General features: G+C 40.7%; 1 protein-coding gene across 3 annotated transcripts in view; it reads right to left on the bottom strand.

The window, feature by feature from the left end:
* The window catches only part of PDE7A (phosphodiesterase 7A), a 68,112-nt gene extending 51,111 nt beyond the window's left edge, over positions 1-17,001 (bottom strand). The window contains exon 1 of one of the 3 annotated variants that reach the window (XM_020811896.3): positions 16,642-17,001. In XM_020811896.3, the coding sequence (XP_020667555.2) occupies positions 16,642-16,779 (138 nt within the window). In that variant the 5' untranslated portion in view covers positions 16,780-17,001. The remainder of the gene's footprint in view (positions 1-16,641) is intronic. The other 2 variants (XM_020811906.3, XM_020811914.3) reach the window with 2 other exon arrangements.
* Between the last annotated feature and the right edge of the window lie 4,030 nt (positions 17,002-21,031).

Consider the following 21,031-nt stretch of genomic DNA (forward strand, 5'->3'; position numbering starts at 1 on the left):
CACAACTAGTGCTGAAGAGTGCTCTGGTCTTTAAGAACTTGATAATCTCCACCTAACTACAGCAGTTTCAGCAATGAACACAAATATGCATAACCCTCATAAAATATGAAACAAGAGCTGTAAGGATGCACTTCTGTCAATTACTTGAAATTCACTTTTCAGAATATCCACACATTCTGAAAAGACATTCAGTCCGATACCCAGGATTTAAAGCAAGACTACCTACACACACACACACACACACACACACACACACAGAGAGAGAGAGAGAGAGAGAGAGAGAGAGAGAGAGAGAGAGAGAGAGAGAGAGAGCCTAGCAGCAAGATCAGATCAAGTTTAATACGGTCATAGACCAATATCCAAATACAAATAAATGTACAAAAACAATAAAACACATATATGAAAAAGAAAAAAACATATACTAAGTTAAAAGCATCCTAACAAAGTAATACTTTATACTACCTTAGTCTCCCTTTCAAGTTCCCACTAATAACTAAAATCAAGTAATTTTTAAACCTTCCTTTCACTGATTTTAACAGCAGCAGCCTAAGTCTGATTAGAAAAGTACGTCAGTGAAGATACTTAAGATAAAAATGTGAATCTTGATGAGATATAAAACTTCTGAATAAAGCTACAGTATATTGAAGGAAAGGAGGGAGGGAGGCTCATCTTATTTTCAATTTCTTGCAGAGTTGCTTTGGTAACTTTTTCTCAAGGAATTACAGGAAGAATTTTGGAAAGCCACTTGCACAATCAGTTACCTCTCTGGTTACCTTAAATATCCTAATGCTACAAAGGACAATGAAAGCAGGAAGTACTAAGACAAGAGAAGGCAACTGCAACTTTAGTTGGCAAGTCTAGATGACAGGTATTTATAGATCATATCTAAAGGAACTATGTAATTACAATTGTGCAGTACTGTCCTGAACAGAGGTCTACTTCATTTTCAGTCAGTCAGTGTTTACTGGAGCAGCCAAAGCAACAGAAATTAAAATTAACTGCCTTTAAAGCTGTGCCATATTTTGACATAGGCATAAAGTCTATAAAGTCATGACATTAAAAACCCTCTTTCCCATTTGGAACCTCAAATAAAATTGAAAACTCTTGTATCTAGACCTTTCCATCCATAATATAAATCACTATAAATAGTCTTTGTCACTTGCAAATAACAGTCTATCTCCTGCCAATAAAATTTTACCTCTGGTCTCACCCACCTCTTTAGTTAATTCTGATACCATTTTATTCATTTCTCAATAACCTTCTGGATAATACAATGCACACAAACTTGTCAGCTGTCATTTATTTATTTATTTATTTATTTATTGGACTTATATACCGCCCCATAGCGCTACAAGCACTCTCCGGGCGGTTTACAATTTCATTATACAGGCTACACATTGCCCCCCCAGCAAGCTGGGTACTCATTTTACCGACCTCGGAAGGATGGAAGGCTGAGTCAACCTTGAGCCGGCTACCTGGGATTTGAACCCCAGGTCGTGAGCACAGTTTTAGCTGCAGTACAGCGTTTTAACCACTGCGCCACGAGGCTCCTTATATGTCTACTGGTAAAATAATGACAAACAGAATCCTAGTGGCTTTATTTCCATATAAAATAACTTGCACTTCCGCTGAATTTCAGCATACAGTGGCATAAATACCACTAAACATCCCAACTTACGGCCATTTCAAGTTACGACCAACTCCAGTCACAAAATTTTGCTTCAATTTGCGGCCAGAGCTTCGAGTTACGAACAGAAAAAGGCAGTGAAAAATTTATTTATTTATTTATTTATTTGATTTCTATCCCGCCTATCTGGTCTTATTCGACCACTCTATTGGCAGGAAATTCAAAGTGCTAACCGTTGGTAGGTGAAGAGGCTGCTTCTTTGTAGCTCTTTCACCCCAACTGTTAGTGAGTGCAATTGGAGGAGGGTTCGGACTGCCTAGTAAGGTAAGGTGCTGCTTTCTGCTTTTTAAAAACTGTTCTGGGTGGGTTTTGCAATGTGGTTTTGGGCTGGACGGGTTATGTTTCTGTGCTGTGATGGGTCTTGGGGGATTTGTTTGTTTTTTGGTATTCTTTTTCCCATTTCCAATGGGTCTTGGAGGGGTTGTTTGCTTTCCAATGAGTCTTGGGGGGGTTTCCTTGCTTTGGGGTTTTTTTCCCCATTTCCAATGGATCTTGCAGGGTTTGCTTGCTTTTGGGTTTTTTAATCCCATTTCCGATAGGCCTTGGGGGTTTGCTTGCTTTTGGAGGGGTTTCCCCTGTTTCTGATGGGTCTTGCAGGGTTTGCTTTGCTTTTTTTGCATTTTCGATGGGTCTTGCATGCTTCACTTGCTTTCTGCTTTGTTGTTTTTGCATTTCCGATGGGTCTTGCACGCTTTGCTTGATTTTCTTCCCCCCCCCCCGCCAATTCGTCCGGAACAGATTAATCACATTTCCGATGGGTCTTGCAGTGATTTTTGTTGCTGTTGATTTTTTTTCTTCGGTCGGAACAGATTAATTGCATTTCAATGCATTTCAATGGGAAATGGTGCTTTAACTTACAACCATTTTGAGTTACAAGTGGAGTTCCAGAGCCAATTAAGTTCATAAGTTGAGGCACCACTGTATTTGCATATGGGAATGGCTAAAATTCAGCAGTAAATCTCAACTAGAATAAAACCACTGAATCAATGGGAATTTGGTGAGTCAATTCTCCATATATTACATCCACTCACAAGTCCTGCTGCAGCACCGGTCCCGTTCATCCTTCCAATCATGCCCAGAGCACCGCTCTCTTCCTGCTCGGATGGCCATTCGGCAGCCATACAGGGAGACTTGTCCACCCTTGCCTAGAGTGACCAGCCAGATGGGAAGAGAGTGGCACTCCAGGCCCGACTGGAAGGATGAACAGGACCGGCACCACTGCAGGACTTGTGAGTGGACAGTCCAGTCCCGGGGGCCAGACCCTCATTAAATCCAGTTATGTAACACCAAACAAAGCTCCAGGTGGCAAATCACTAGGATTTTGCCAGATTCTGGGAGCATATGCCTTCCCAGGTTGCAAAGCACTGCTCCAAGCAAGACGTTGGGTGTAGCATGAGCGAAAAGCCATAGGTCCAATCCTTTGAATCTTCAGGTAAAGCAAGGAAAATCTATGCCTAAGACCCTGCAAAACTGTTACCAGTCATTTTATAGATTATATTCAACTAGATAAAACAATGATGTACTCTCCTTAACACTAGAGCTGGTGTAGACCAAATGAGAAGCAAAAGTTCTAAAAGCTTGGTATGTCTCTTATATGCTGTCATTAAGCTGTATTGGAGTTTATGTATCTTAAGGTAAAGGTAAAGGTTCCCCTTGACAATTTTTGTCCAGTCGTGTTCGACTCTAGGGGGCGGTGCTCATCCCCGTTTCCAAGCCATAGAGCCAGCGTTTTGTCCGAAGACAATCTTCCATGGTCACATGGCCAGTGTGACTTAGACACGGAACGCTGTTACCTTCCCACCAAGGTGGTCCCTATTTATCTACTTGCATTTGCATGCTTTCGAACCGCTAGGTTGGCGGGAGCTGGGACAAGCGACGGGCGCTCACTCTGTCGCGTGGATTCGATCTTACGACTGCTTGGTCTTCTGACCCTGCAGCACAGGCTTCTGCGGTTTAGCCCACAGCACCACCACGTCCCCACTATGTATCTTATTATGTGCATATTTATTAATATTTTATATTGTTAACTATATAGAGAAGAAAAAGAGCTGTAACTGTCCCAAGCCAGCTGTTTCTAAATTAAAATATTTGTATTTAATTTTTGCTTAGCTCCTGAAGAAGGCCACCGCCAAAACACGTTGAGCCTGAACTTTTTAGTAAGAATAAAATTTGCATTCCTATCACTTTTTATACATCTTGAAACTCAGTCTCCCTTTTTGCACTTTTGCCACCAGCAGCCGTACCAGTTCCCTCTGCTTTGTTCCTGGACCTTGCCACAGTGACACATGCCTTAGTGACATCCCATGAGCTCTATGTGGGGCTTGGTGTGTTTGGTGGGGTGGGGACACAAGAGAGAAATTTCTTTGTCCCTCTTCCCAGACTCTGGAACGCCTTCCCACAAGAAGGCAAGTTGGCCCCATCTTTGCTGTCCTTCCACAAGCAGATGAAGACCTTTCTCTTCAGTCAGGCTTTCCCTTAATGACTGGCTGAGAGGGTTTTCTTTAATGGATTGTTGTGCCTTGTTACTTTTTAATGCATTTTTAGTATTGGCATTCTTTCATATCCCTGGAATTACAAATCAAATGTGTATTACTCTGTGGAGCCTCAGGCTGCAAACAATCTTGTTTGCATCTTGTATCTTATCTGGATCTAGTCATGCAATCTGGGCCTGTGACTAAATGTAAGGACATACTGTATAACTGAAACAGCCACACAGCTTCCTGGGTTATCTCACCTTCCATCAACTGTTTTGCTCCTCATGTTAAATATTAGGTTGTAAGACTACTCAGGGAAGATCTCTACTCTTTTACAGTAGGACCCCTTTATCTGTGAGGGACAGGTGTGAGACAGGGGGGTGAGAGTGGTATCCCTCTTGCCGGAGTGCCGTCCCTCCTCCGTAGAGCAGAGAAGGAGGTACAAACTTTGCTTGCCTCATCCCCTAAGAGAACAGAGCAGCGAGGAATAGAAAAGAAGGAAATAGAAGAAAGAACACAAAAGCTAGCCATTGAAGAGAGACAGGGAAAAACGGTGGGAACAGAATGGAAGAAGAGGGTGGAGAGAGAGGCATGGACAGCGGATATAAAGAGGGGAGAGGAACTGTTGCCACCAGGTTGGGAGTAGGTCTGGATGGGGGATCCCTGGACCGGAACATGGGAGAGGCCGATAGTGCCTAAGGAAGAGGCAGACTATAGGAAAAGAAGGGAGATCCCCCGAGACCATCATATTGGGGAGAGGCAGAAGCTAAGGAGTGGAGGAGAAAGCTGAGAGAAGGAAAGGAGAGAGTGGAGAGAGAAAGAAGGGAGAAGCTGGAATGGAGGGTGAACGAAATGAGGAGGGATACAGGGAAAACCCTGGAAAACCCCCGCACCCCTTGGATGTCCCATGTGGGTGGATGGCTGGGACAACGACACCGTGCCCCTGCTGGAAGCTGAAGCGCAACAGATAATGAACTCAAACTTGTCAATGGATTGGCCGGGTCCATAGAACTCTGGTGAAAGGAACCCATTCCTGGATGACAAATGGAAGCCCCTTGCTGACCCATTGTCAGAGGACAGCAACGCTGGAACCGTTTTGTTGATACTTGTTGTTTGTTGAATACCCCAATAAACATCACACCTGTCTCTAAACTACAAAAAATCTCCTGATTTCTTTGCACAAAGGAAGGAGCCAAAAACTGAACCCTCACAACAGGTTCCAAGCTATCTCTCCACAGGTAACTAAAACTGCAGATAGCAGCAAAACCATTAAAGCTGTGGTTCCCAACCCTGAATCACCAGATGGTCTTGGACTACAACTCACAGAAATCCTGGTCAGCACAGCCAGTGGTGAAGGCATTTGGGAGTTTTGATCCAAAAACACCAAGGGACCCAAGGTATGGAACCATTGCATTAAAGAGAGTGAGAGGCAGGAAATGGCGAGAGGAGGTGGCAAGTGCAACTGTGGGCTCGGTTGCAGCAGCAGTAACTGTGGACAGCAAGCGGCAAGGAAAGAGCCCCCCCCCCTCTCTCTCTCTCTTTTGTTTAATGTTTGTCCCAGTCTTAACCTCAACATACATCTTTTTGAGAACTATCTATTAACAAAAGGTGAATGAGCAATCTCAAAATGAAAATTAACAAAACACCTAACTATACAAATATCTAATTCATACAAATTATTGTTTCACTAAATTACAATATTTGCTTGGAAAAGCATGCTAAGTATTTTTATACTGTTTAGTGGGTTGCTAAACCACGTGCTTAACTTGCCCACTGAAAATCTGTGATGAAGAAATAGCACATTTCTTCTCCCGCATCACACTATCCTCCTCCTCCCCAGGAGATGGAGGACTGTTTCCAAAATAGCAGCATTCCCTCCCCCTCCCCAGCACACAGTAAATTTCAGCATGCAGTGGAACATCATCATCCAAAGGACTCAACTCTATTGAATTACACAGACACTCTCTTCAGTTGTTTTGCCTCCCAAAAAAGAAAGAACTTAAGAGCAACTCTTACCTGAAGCTCCCAAAAATTTAAACAATGAAGTGCTATCCTTAAGATGGTCCCTTCATTTCAAAAAAAAAAACAAAAAAAAAAAAACCCAACAACTCTATTCTGGAAAGTTTTTGTTCTTTTATACACTGTACACTAAACACAGAGACGTGCGAGTATATAATTTTCAAAAAGGCTAAAGCTCTCATGCTGAAGAATAAAGGGAATAAAGGAAAGCAGACCTACTTATGACACCAGAAAAAGTTTAAATACCACAATAATTTCTAGAAGTGCAAATCAAGTCCTTCATTAATTTAACCAGGGCTTCTTCAGGTGGAACGTATTTAGCATGAGTGCAAAATGAAAACACAGAATGTTCCAACTCCCACTGTTTTACTACCTATTTCAACAAGCCTCTAAAAAGCACCTAAATGCCATATTTTAAAAATACACATTTTCAATCATCTAAGAAAGAACAAGGTCCTGACAAACTGACTCCATTAAGGAGCTGGTTAGTTAAGAACCAAACATCTAGTGAGACAAATACACAAACTATTTTAATATTTCCCTGAAATCTAATGTTCTAATCATGCCAGTACCTCAAGAAACAGGGTTTAAGGGGTTTTAAAAGGAATCATTCTCCCTGGGTATTTAATGGTGGAAGAATGCAACAAGCTTTCACAAGGACTTCAGAGGATCTTGATTGGAAGCTAGCAAGAATATCAGAAGAGGGAATGCAAAATCAATTTTGTATGGTATTGGTACAAAGCATGGTACTGTGGACAAATCTCTGCTCTGCCATGGAAACTCACTAGGGGATGGCACTGGTAAAACCAATGTTTAAACTTATCTAGAAAACCCCGTTAGGCTCACCATACGTTGAGCCACCTTGAGTCCCACTGCTGTGAGGAAAGCAGCAGAGATATGCAATAAATTAAAATAAATAAATCATTTCTGACTTGACAGCACATTACACATGGTATTGGCTGGGATTCATGGAGGAGACTCTCTCTAAAAGCATGACAAACTTAAAAATTAAAATTGTTTTCATTTTGCTAGAATGGAAGCAACTTTCACAACCCTCATCTATATTTTCACTAAATCCCACTTGTTATAGCCACACTGATCAACTGGCAATCAGGTTTTTTAGAAGTCTTTCATAATCTAGTAATTTACCTCTAAAAATATAGAACAGAAATATTATTTGTAAATATTATTTTAACCCATCAGAGAGTCTATATGATATGCAGCCCTGGTTTTTCAAATTCAATTAAATGTTCATACTAGTCTGAGAAGTGAAATATTTTTCCAAAGAAAAGCAATTTTGAACAGTAGATAAAAATATCAGTAACCATTTAGAATAAGGACTTATTCAAATTAATACACTTTCTGTCATGTTTTACAAAAGCCATTACATGCCCAGTATACAAATCCAGCTGACTACCTATTTATATAAAGTTAGACTCCACCACCCTGAACAACCCACAGAAACACTTTCAAAGTATATTTTTAACACTGCATGAAGTTCACTTCTACAATGTCCTATCAACCCACAAAACACCTGTTTGTACTAGCTGTAGCTATGTATAGAAAACAATATAGTTTGTTCATGACTTGACCAAACTAAGCCAAGCTCATAGGCACTGACATCAGTGTTCGTAATTCTGGAAACTCATTATTAGAAATGATCTTACCGTAAGATTCTGTACAAATTAAGTATAATGCTAAAGTTGTGTAAAACAGAAAGGGACAGAGTATAGTGGACAATGGTTTAATTCAATTGCAGTTCAATTCCCTGGTAATTCAGAATCAAATTTCTATTTTATTATATAGAAAACAAATAAGTAAACTTTTGTTCTCCAATGCCACCAGTAAAAACACCTCATTACTCATATTGTGCAAGGCAGTCAGAAAGTTATTCTGGAAAAATTCAGAGGTTGAATGTTTACAGTGACAGAGATGAGACAACCCAGAAAATCTAGTAATTTCTATAGCCATATCTGATATCACTGCTAAATTTAGACATTTTCTATCAAGGTGAAATTTTCATGGGAGAAAAGATTATTTGCAAGAGTACACAAGATTACTAAACTCTTTTAAAGATCAGGAAATACTATTTGTACACCACGCTTTTTATTTATTTATTAGATTTATATACCTCCCATTTAGAACGCGTCTACTCTATTATTCGACATTGCTTTCTTCCTGGCTTTGTTCTATTCAATAGCTGAAGAACCAACCAACTATCTTTATAGATTTTATGCAACATTTTAAAACCAAAGCCCTAACTTTAAAAATTGCAAGCTTTCAAATTGAATGTGGAAAAACTAATCATTCTAACCAGTATTTTGCAAACACAGACCTTGAAGCCAGATCAAAAAATTGTAGCAAAAGAAACCAAGTCTATTCCTGTCCCCTGGAATATAATCCTGGAATAATTTTATATCTAGCCAGAGATATATTTTTAAACATCATTAAAAATTAGAATACCCAATACTTTGGAATGCTAATCTACTGGGATCTTTGCAATTCAATAAAAACTAGCAAAAATATTACTTCAACTCAGACAGAATCATAGAAGAGTGAAATTGGAAGGGGCCTTCAAGGCCATCAAGTCCAACCCCCTGTTCAATGCAGGAATACAATCAAAGCATATCTGCCAGGTGCTTATCTAAGTTTTTCTTGAGCACCTCCACTGTTGGAGAACTCACCAATTCCCAAGGTAACTGGTTCTATGTTGTACTGCTCTAAAAGTTTGGAAGTTTTACCTGATATTCAACCAAAATCTGGCTTCCTTTAACTTGAGCCCATTGTTGAGTGTCCTGTACTCTGGGATGATTGAGAACAGATCTTGTCCCTCCTCTGTATGACAGTCTTTCAAATATTTGAAAGTGCTATCATATCACCCCTCAGTCTTCTTTTCTCGAGGTTAAACATGCCCAATTCTTTCAGCCTTTCCTCATAAGGCTTGGATTCCAGCCCTCTGATTATCCTTGTCGCCCTCCTCTGAACTTGTTCCAATCTGTTAGCATCCTTCTTGAAGTGTGGTTTCCAGAACTGGTTGAGGCCTAACCAGTGCTGAATAGAGGGGGACTAGCACCTCACGGGATTTGGAAACTATACTTCGATTAATGCAGCCTAAAATAGCATTTGTCTTTTCTGTAGCCACATCACACTATTGGCTCATATTTAGCTTGTGATCTACGACAATTTCCAAGATCCTTATCTCTCATAGTTTTGCTAAGCCAGGTATCCCCCATCTGGTAACTGTGCAAACTTTTTTCTGAGGTGCAGTACTTTGCACTCATCTCTGCTGAATTTCATTCTCTTGGTTTCGGCCCAGTGCTCCATCCTCTTTGCAAGCAGGAGTGGGCCGCGGACACAGATCTCCTCCCCCCCCGAGCACCCCCCTGCAAGTGCATGCCCTGCACATGCATGCGAGTGCACCATACCCTGCACAAGCATGCCATGTCCCCAAGCACATGCACACGACCATGCTATGCCCACCCACAAGCATACCATGCCCCCATGCGAACGTGCCAGGCCCCCTGAGTGTGCCACACGCCTGCACACATGGACCCCGCCCCCCCAATCAGTCCACGGTTGGGAAAATGTTGGGGGCCACTGTTCTAGGGCATTAGCTATTCCACCCAATTTGGTATCATCTGCAAATTTGACAAGCATCCCATGCACACCTAGTTAGCTTGCTAATCAGAATATCATGGGGCACTTTGTCAAAAGCTTTGCAGAAGTCAAGATATACTACATCTACAACATTCCCTCTGTCTATCTGAGAGGTGACCTGATAAAAAAAAAACAAGATTGAATTAGTTTGGCAGGATTTGGTCTTGACAAATCCGTGTTGGCTTCTAGTTATTACTGCCTTGTTTTCTAGGTGCTTGCACAATGATCGCTTTTTGATCTGTTCCAGAATTTTGCCTGGAATTGATGTCAGGCTGACTGGCCTGTGGTTCCCAGGTTCCTCTTTTTTGCTCTTTTTGAAGATAGGAGCAATATTGGTTCCCCTCTAATCCTCTGGCACCTAACCCATTTCCAAAGATTTCAAGAAAATATTTATTTATTCATTTATTTTTACCCCGCCTATCTGGTAATAGCGACCACTCTAGGCGGCTGGTCACATGGATAGCAGTTCTTGATTATAAAGTTTATCTACTTATGCTCCAGCTGTACTCAAAACATACTAACAAAGGACTTCTGATGTGTTGCAAGAACATCTTAAATTAAAATTTCCAGAATATTTCCAGGCATAGTGGTAATATCATTAGCGCTTACCATAAAAAAAACACAATGGTTTCTGATGCACTTGGTCAGTCTTCCCCAATCTCATAACCTGCAGATATTTTGGGCTCCATCAATCACACCCAGTGTAAAAAATGGTCAGGGACAATGAGAGTTATACTCCAAAATACCTGGAGAGCACTAAGTTGAAAAAAGCTGCTTTAAATCATTGCATTTATCTGCATGTCCAAACAGTCACAAAAGGAAAAAAATCTGTTCTACATAAGGTTTTAAGTAATTACAAAGTCTATGTTGAAGCTCTACAAACATGGAAGGACTCTTAAGCCTTTACAATATTTTCATATTATGGGGATACATTTATCAAGAATCAGAAAGCATGTGAAGATGCAGGCCAACTCTGAAAATATGATTTATGTCCTAGAAGACTGAAAGATATACGGTACCCAAGTAGAATGACAATATGAGACATCAGTTCATGCTGTAGAATGCTATCAAACCAATTTCAATTGATCCAACATTACGACTTGTTAGTGCTCCTTTTGGACATGATTACATTTTTGATCAACATCGTTTGCAAAACATGACGAGAGCTGTTAACAATAGGACACTTTGGAAGTCACTAATTTGCAGGGTTGACATAAATCAGAAGCAACTTGACAAGAGTCAACAACATCGTCCAACATTATTTGAACATTGTATTTCTCTTACTGTACTATGCCACTCTAACAGACTGACATTTTTATTCATTATTCTTTCATTTTTGTTTGGCATCCTTGTGCAGTCCCATTTACATCAACCAACCCCCCCCTCCGAGAATTCACAAAATATCGTTTAAAACCATGAGCCTACAGGCCTCTATTGTGAACTTTCTCAAAGTACAGTATGTTTCAGTAGCAGCCAATGGGTAAATCCTTCATTTCACAGATTTTGATTATTGGTATAAGCAGCAGGTAAGAATGTCTTAGTTTCAAAAACTGTTTCTTTCCTTTTCTACAACATAATTCATTATTAGTTCTGGTTTATTTGTAGATTTATCTGTCATGTTCCTGTGTGGCCCTTGGTCATTTCACCAAGCAAAGGTGCACGCTACATGTTCTTCAGCTGCCACCAGTGGATTACATCAACTTTGTTCGCTATTAATGACAGAGGTCCAGGCAATGTATCATTTAAGAACCAAGTAGAAATTGTTTATTGTTACAAGTGATAAAAATCCAGTCAATGTCATTAAATCTCAACTAAACAACCTTATTTCTCCACTCTCAACCGCCTACTCTTCCTCTCCCTCTCTCTCCTTCTTTCCCCCCACTAAACTCCGTCCCACCAACTCCTATTGGTGCATCCAAATTTCAACATAAATATTCATGAGCAGGGTGAACGCTCTCCTGATAAGGAGATCACTTTGCAGAAACATGTACAGTACTATTTGACTGAAGTTACCATGTCTCTCTTTGGGTTCAATTTCTTACTTCATCCAATACTTTTGACCATTCTGAAGCTCACAGATTGGTGTCATATCTTGAGTTATTATAGGCTAGCTGGGCTTCATTGGCAAATTCAGTAATCAGTTATATGTGGATAACTGTGTTCTTTGTTGGTACTTGGGTCCTTTATATTATTTAGTATCATACATCTGGAACTGCTAATACCATGTTTTCCCAAAAAATAAGACAGGGTCTTACATTAATTTTTGCTCCAAAAACACATTAGGGCTTATTTTCATGGGATGGTTTTTTTTCCATGTATAACAATCTACATTTATTCAAATACAGTCATGTTATTTTTTTCTGGTTGCTGCACAATGGTGGAGGGCAGGGTTTGACTTAACTTGGGCTTATTTGGGAGGTAGGGTTTATATTACGAGCATTGTGAAAAATCATACCAGGGCTTATTTTCAGGTTAAGTCTTATTTTCGGGGAAAACAGGGTATTATCTGTTATTCAACTACATTTGGCTTGGATTATTTATATACCTGAACATACATAAGCAACCAATTTCTTTTTCTTATATGGATTTATATAAATTTCAATATATTTTTGCATATACATGATGGTTTCATGACTCCTCCTTCCCCCACATGTTTATCTAACTTTGGCTTTGTCCTCAGTTTACTTTTAGCTTCTTCACCTTCTCTCTGCATACTCCAAGAAAAACATTTCCCCTGGGTACACTGCCTATCAAAGTCTATCCTTGGAAACACAGTGACTAGGAGAGAGAGAGAAACATGCCCCCTTTTTTCCTATTAATATCATCTCTTCTGCTTTACCACAGCTGTGAGGGGGTTGAAATTATTCTTGATGACTATTAATGGGTACATATCTAAGCAGTCCACTTCTTTTGAAGGCTAGACCTTGACCCCCGCCATCTGGAACAAGTATATGTAGAATTCATGGACCAATAGTCCAGTTTTTAATCTTTCTGACTGCTGCATATTCTTGTTCAATCCATTCTTAAAATGCAGAACTGACTGCTACACATGATTTTGACCTACTGACTTCAAAGTAATATACAAAAGGCTGTTTTGAATCAATATACTCTTTTATCCTAAGTCATGAAACTCTAACAAAAGAATGAGGCTTCTGAATTTATTTATTTATTTAATTTGTTGAGCGCAACAGTTCACCTTCATCACAGGCTCCTAAAATGGCTGCCCATGGAGAATGTCTCTGGTGAGGTGAAGGAAATAAATTCAAAACTAGCAAAGCTTGTGGCAACTGTATCTTTTGAACTGACAAGCCTTTGAAGTATATTGAAAAGACAGAAGATGGTTAAAAAACAAGATGTGAAACTAGTGGGGGGGAATTTAATTTCTTAGAAGTTGTACAGAAGTGAAGATTTTAAGTATTTATTAAATACCATCTGAGAATTCTTTAGCTGAAAACCTGTGTTAATACAATGACAAAACAAATACTAGCTAGCTCATCAGCCTAGGATATGAAGCTAAAAATATCTGCAATGAGCTCTTCCACAAATTCCAAACTTAGCAAATTCCTTCAAATTGCTTGCTTTTTAAACATTACTTTGTACAGTATATGCAATGAGATTTCCTATTGAATACAGTAAGATATATTGAAGATTTTTAAACTTTAATTTTAAAGAATCTTGTTTCAGTTTTAAATATTTTATTCCAAAAGTTCTCTATTGTAATTCAGTCTCAAGACAGAAGAAATCCATAAAATTTTAACTTTGCTTAAGAGGGAACTGCTCACCTGTTTGCAAAACAAATAGAAAGGCCTGAAAAATCCAACTTCCTTTGCTCTAAGTAACCTCCAAGAATGGCACTACTAACAAGTCTATAAAATATAACAATCATTCCCACCAATAACTAAAATGTCTCACCTTCAGGGGAGTTATTTAGGGAATTATAATTCTAATTAGCACATTATATTAGCATTCCTATTAACAATGGCAAGGGACATGGTTCACACAACTGTGAAGCTGTGATTAAAGTGTAAACAACCAATATGTAAAGTTTTCCCTTAGTAAATATCTGCACCAAGACAGACATGACTTAAAAGTCCATCAATGGCTAAAATCCAATTGTAAATCACAACTAGAGTAGGCCCACTGAATCACTGGAGATTAAGTGAGTCAATATTTACATACATTCCATTGATTCAATGGGTCTACTCTAGTTGTGACTCACTACTGGATTTTAGCCATTGTTATTTACCCTAGTTGTAATAAAATGCCTCAACATTAAACAGGCTTACACATATAAGTACATTGTGGGAACTGACAGTAGCTTCCAATATCTCTTGCAAAATTCAAGTAGCACTATGACGTTTAATAAAGCAAGTTCCACTAAAACCAATACATTTCATAATTGTCTTAAGATCAGAGTACCTGGGACTGGGGTGTCAACTAATGTACAAAATCCAGGGAGCTCCATATGCATATTGCTTGCAGGCTCTGGAACTGCCACTGTAAGAAACTTCCTTCTCTATTTGCCAATCATGCTGTTGTGCTTTATTCTGTTCTGGCATGTTTTATTGTGTATTTTCTGTGCTCATATAAACTGCCTTAGAAAGAACTTTAAGTGAAGAAGTGGCACATAAATAGTATTAAAATAAAAACAATACAGGCCATGGGTTGTGAGTGACCAAACAGTTTAAGGCTTAAAGTTTAAGAAAGCCAAATAACAGTGACTAAGATCCAACAGTATGTTAGAACTAGAGTAGGTGTATTGAATCAATGGAGCTTACATGGGTACTGAATCATCAAATCACTTTGGTTGTAACTTATTAGATTTCTGTCAGTATGGACAAAAGTAAGTGTCCAAGCAGGAAGAGACACAAAGTCTCAACATATGGAAACAAACCCTAATGTTACATTTGAATAATCTATCACATGTTGGCCTATTTACTTTGTGACTTTCTTCAAATCCATTAATTTAACAATGTACATGGAAACCTCCCACAGTCTGGTTTAAGAAAAAGTTCTAGTGGAGAGAAAAGTCCCTTTCCTCATACACTACCTTTTTTTCTTTACAAAACAGAATGTTATACTGTGTGGACATAAAATATATATCTGCATTTTGTATAACAAAAAGAAAAATAGATATTGTGCCACCTTTAACAGTAATATAATTTTCAGTTTGAGTTTTCATAAATAACAACTTCGACTTTGTAATCCATGAAAACTCACACTGAAATAAAACTGTTAATCTTAAAGATATCACAGCATTTTTGTCTTTGTTCTACATGCTAAAACATGCTAACATGGCTACCCTTCTGCTATCTGCATTTTGATTCCCACTGAGGGGGGGACCCTTGCAAAGGTAGAGAAAATAATGACTGGCATGCAGAGAATTAGCATATCCTCCTCACATTGTTTCTTCATTCAATCCTCATCTTGAAAAAGACTACCTATAAAAGATTTTAGCCCTGTTAAAACTTGAAAGGTGTATGCTGTAAGGTGCAGCTGGTTGGTCATTCAACTGAGATGTCTGAATCAACCTATGTTTTTTCTAATTAGACATCTCAAGGTTGTCATAAAAGATACATAATAAAGTAACTAGAAGCATAAACCATTCTGACTTACTATAATTGTTAAAACACTAGACACCATTTTGAAGATGTAGATTGTCTTCTTCAAAATTAATATTCTTCATCAACACACATCCTGTAACAGCTTCAGATGTGCCATTAAACAACACAGAAAAAGCCAAACCTTGACTGCCTTCCTGTCCATTTGTAAAGGTTGACCAAAATGTATACCTAAATCCAGGAAAAACTTACCATCACATCAAGGTTCCCAAATGAAAACTGTAGTTCACCCAAGTTAGGAAACACTCAAAAAGCATTATAATTAAAACAAATGCTGCATTATTTACACTGAGTGAAAACTTTAAAATTCAAAAATCTGTTATCATGTGCAGGGAAATCTTAGTAAACTACATCAGGGCAAAACCAGAGGGGCAACTCAATCCTGAAAACATTTGAAAAGCACCAAAACCAGCACCCACCTACATTTATTATGGTTATGTATTTGCTTTTGTTATCATTCGCACTGGAATCCTTTTATGTGAACTGGATAGGGAGTATGCCATTTACTTTTAAAATGTAAGGTAAATCTACAACATCCTCCCTTAAAATGTTGATGGCTGAAAGATTAACCCAAAAGTTGGTTCTGTAAAAGGAAAACAATCTTTCTACAAAATATTTAAAAGTGATGAATAAGATCAAACCATAATAATACAATGCCTTAGTTCTCCAATTCGAACTTCAGAAGTACTTCACTCTGGCTGTATGGAGTCCTACACGACCCTAGGAACTACTGCTGACCAGAACAGATTCTAGGGAGATGCAAAAGGTATTACTACAGTTAGCAAAATAAAAAGGCACGTGTTCTGCGGATAAACAGCAGAGGCCCTCTCTCTTGAATTCTTTCAAGACAGACGGTGGAGTAGTATAGTAGAGCAGGATGTTTTGACAATTATAATACAACAAGACAAACTGTCCTGATTTTCCCACAGGAGACATGCCAACAAAACAAAACAAGGCGGGGGGACCCAAATGCAACAGAAAGCCTCAAAAGGACTCCCTCGCATTTTAGAGGCACAACTAACCAAGTGGTTCATTCCGTCAAGGCGGGCAAGTCCTCCCGGGCACTGCACGCGTCTGCCAACTTGCCCAATTCCTCAGCCCTTTCCCCCACACACACACACGCACCGCCGCGCATTGGCGGGGAAGGGGGGGGGGTCTGAGGGAGTCAGGGGCGCCCCCTCACCTGGGAGAGCTGCCTGGGGTTGGGGCAGCCGAAGAGCGCGGAACTGGAGCTGAAGCTGATGGCCCCTCGGCGGCTGAGGACGTGCTGCGGGACCGGCCTGTCCAAAGGCAGCACCGGCAGCTGGTAGCATACTTCCATTGAAACGGAGGCAGCAGCAGCAGCACCGCCGCCGCCGCCGCCGCCACCTCGTCGTCGTCGTCTTCTTCTTCTGGGTCGCTCGCTCACAAAAGGCAGGCCCGGCTTCGGGGGGGGGGGGCGAGGCGAGGCCCGGCCCACCGTCCCCACCTGCCTGGCGAGCGGGCGGAGAAAAGCCCACGGGCCACCCGGGAGCGGCTGGCGTGGAAGGGGCTCTTCACGCCTTCACCCTTTGCCCGCAGCCCACTCCCCCACCCCCGCTGCGGCGGAGCCGGTGGAGGGGAGGGCTCCGCGGGCGCGCAGAGGCAGTCCGTCCCACGAAAGGGCGAGGGGAGGGAAGCAACCGTCGAGAAGGAAGGGAGAAGCTGCAGCTGCAGCAACGGTGGCGGCAGAAGAGGAATAGTGGCGGCGGTGGTAGGAGCAGGAACAGCAGCAGCGAGTCCCCCCCGGTCAGCTCCGCAGCCAGGGCGGCCGCGTGCCGCCGCTCATTGGCTTGCCTCGGGAGCGGGCCCAGGTGGCTTCTTCTCTCCCGGCGGCGGCGGCGGCGGGCTGATTTGGGTGAGACACCACCACTCGGCTGCGGCAGCGCCGCTATTGTCCGGCACGAGGCGCGCCCCCGCCCATAGACGGGAGGGAGGGAGGGAGGGAGAGAGAGAGAGGCTAAACCCCCACCCCACCCCCAGAAAGGGGAGAAGCTCGCGAGGCGTCGCGGGTGGTGAGAGCTGGTGCTGTTTGTCGTGAAGAAGGTACTGGAGGAGGAAGAGATGATGATGCCGGAAACTGCGGCGGAGCGATGCGGTGGGGTGGTTGTGGGGGGGGGGGCGAGAGAGAGAGAGAGAGAAAGAAGAGGTGGGAAAAGCCGTGCGCGGGCAGCGACTGCGCCGCTTCCGGGCCTACCGTGAGACCGGCGCAACGGGCGCCACCCACCTACCCATCCACTCCCCCAGCAGTGAGAAACACGGTGCCCCCCACACACACAAAGGAGGCAGGAGAAGCGAGGGATGGGTTGTGGGCGTGTCCATGCGGGGCTGGAGAGGCGAGGGAGCCGTGCGTCGTGACATCATTCTCCCTACACCTTCTCCCCCCTTTATTAAAGAAAACTGCAATTTAAATAGGGAGGGTATGTGGCGGGAGGGGGATTTATTTACAACCAAGGTATCTCCGTGATCCACCAACCACCTCCGGGCTGGAGCTTTTCTCCTGTCTTCTTACTCAGCACGTCCAGAATCTTGAACTGTTCGTTTTACTTTTCCCACCCCTAGGTTTTACACAACCCCAGCAACTTGAGTTGAGTTGACTTGAAAGAGAGAAAAGCTATACCTTTTTTTTTTAATTTTAGCCTAAAAATAGAAGAGATGAGGTGGAGCAAGCAAAAGTGTTTGGAATGCTCTTTAACTTACTTCGTTCTTTAAACATTAATTGTAATCCAATTATTCAAAGGTATGTCTTGTGTTATGTGCCAGAACCGACATACAGATATCCTAATAAAGTTTTCAAAATAAGTGAGATATTTAAGGAGTGATTTTACAGTGCTACCCACCATGGCTGAGCAGAGATTCAAAACCGGGTCTCCTGAGTCTAGTCTATTATTCTGTCTACTGCACCACACTGACTTATATTGAAGTCTTGCTTATTTGGGATTGATTGAATTCCCAAGTATATTCCTATAGGATTGTGACATCCGGCTGTTATCTTCCAGATGTCGTTATTACAATAATCTCAGCCTTCTGGATCACAGGGGAGTTAAATCTGAATAAACACATGAAGGATTACACTGCATAGCCCTTTCTCAAGATTGAGACTTCCTTTAATACTTGAGGATATTCTCTAAGGAGGATTTTGCATACCAAACTAACATAGCACAAATAAGATGCCTCTGGGATGACCTTATACTCTTGTTGGCTTGCAGGCTAGGCAAGCTTGTGCTGGGCACCCAGCCAATAAAGAGCTGCTGAGCTAAGTTCAGCATGTATTGCATGTCTTACCTGCAGTCAGCTGCATCTAAAGTCACATAATAGGACAGTTAAGCATCTTTAAGCTCCCCCCACCCCAAATTGTACAGGATCTTTGAATTCTAACTGCAAAAAAAAAAATAATAAACTTTGATAAATTAGCTTCAAAGTGTGACAGTTGTTCAGTTTCTTGTGTTCTGTCATTAGCCCTAGATTAAAATGATCAAAACACAGCTTTCTACTAGGACCGGCCATGCTGGTTGCTTTGCTGCTGCAGACAAACCATTCTTAAAATCTGCCTTAAGCAACCTTATCAACAGAACCAACAGTTAGCCGCCTAGAGTGGTCCTGACCCGACCAGATAGGTGGGATATAAAATAAATAAATAAATAAATTTTGTTTTTCTTCCCCCACAAATCCTAACAACTCCACCTTATCTTGGCTGTTCTCTTTAGGCTTCTCTTGGAGGCTGGTAGCAATAGATAACTTAAGGGGGAGAAAGTTAGCAGGTTGAGGGTGGTAGGATAAGATGCATTATTGATTATTCCTGGCTTTATTTTATTTTATTGACATTGCTTCAATAACCTATTAAACCTGTTAGGCCAAAATGTTAGGCTGAAAAAATGTGTTTTGTAAGCTACAGGAAACAATGCCTTAATCTCATTGCCTTCAACTCTTGAAATTGACAGACCATCAGCTACCTTGTATTAGTGAAATGTAAAGTTTCTGGAAATAAACTATATCACCTATATGTACCTAATTACTGCTGGTTCTAAATCAGAATGTCAAAAAACATACACAAGAACACACACAAAACCCTGGAAGCTCAAAAATGTTCTTTTTAAATTGCAACACTATTGTCTGTTACCAATCAATCTCTTTTTCTGGACAAGTTTTTCAACTATTAGTAACATGATAAAGTTATACACCTCTCAAGAAGATTTGTGAAGAGCAGAGCTTGACAGAGTACCACTTTCAGTACTAGATATTATATAGATATAGGTATTAGCCTATATAAATTGAAGAGAAAGAACACACTAAATTTCTGCCATATCTTTGGTTCACTGTTACCTGAGCACATCGTCAACAAGCAGAAACTGATGTCTATTTATATCAGATAGTTCTGGATTTACTACAGAATTGGAGGGCTTGGGCACATTGACTGAATCTTATATGATCATACATGGGAACTGAAGTCCAAATCCAGCGGAGTCCAGATTTGCCTTGTCAAGCATAGACCTATTGATGTCAGTTGGAGTTAAGTTAGTCATGGGTAACTTTTCCCATTTACTCCAATGGATCAATGCAAACTATGGCTAAGTTTGGATGCAGCACCTTGTATCTCCTTTTATGAATGTACTGTACAACAAAAGAAACTACTAGCAATTTCATGAGAAACTAGTGTGTGTGTGTGTGTGTGTGAGAGAGAGAGAGAGAGAGAGAGAGATGCCACCAAGTCAGAACCAGCTTACAGTGAGTGACCTTAATGGAGCTTTCAAGAAGATTACAGAACATAGTGTTGCAGAAAGCCAGAAACTACTGAATTGCCCAAATGTTACATTGAATCATCCTAAATGTTGAGTATTATGTTCTGTGCCTTGAGATAAAGAACTCTCAAAGCTTTTAACATTTGCTACATTTCCCCCTTGTCTATGAATGTTCAGTTTAGGGAATCCTAAAGATTTTAAAGCTTATCAACATGAGCCTAAGTATTATGCTACCATACATGCTATTAATTCAAATAACATAAAATAGAAAGGGTATGTACAGTAACTGTCTCTTTTTCAAGAGAGTATTACAGCAACCTTTCTTCTGCTATAAATCCAACTGCCCCTCGTTTGTTTTTGTTTGTTTGTTTTTCCTTTGTTTTGTTTTTGAAAGTAGGTAGTAAAACTATGGAAGTTTGAGATCTATTAAAAACAATCGAGCAACAGTACAGTATCTAGATGGGCAATTTTGAAATATGACAAGACACCCTCATCCTGGTAGATGAATCATTACATGTATTCCTTACTTTTCCTTGTTTTCTATTGATCATAAATAATTTTGTCAAGGTAGATTTGATTTAAATCAATTTGAATTACTACTCTGAAAAGTATGATTTAGTCATGGGATTTTTTTTTCACATGGTAACCTGCATTTATGCTTGTTATAACCTTAATACTAACTAAAGCCTGCCAAGATTTTGGATTAACAATCAGCCTAAAGAAAACACAAGTCATGGGCCAGGGTGCCTCCCTCTATTACCATCTCTAAACAAGAATTGGAGGTTGTTCATGACTTTGTGTACCTTGGCACAACAG

This window comes from Pogona vitticeps, chromosome 4, assembly GCF_051106095.1.
Source record: "Pogona vitticeps strain Pit_001003342236 chromosome 4, PviZW2.1, whole genome shotgun sequence".
Classification (NCBI taxonomy): domain Eukaryota; kingdom Metazoa; phylum Chordata; class Lepidosauria; order Squamata; family Agamidae; genus Pogona; species Pogona vitticeps.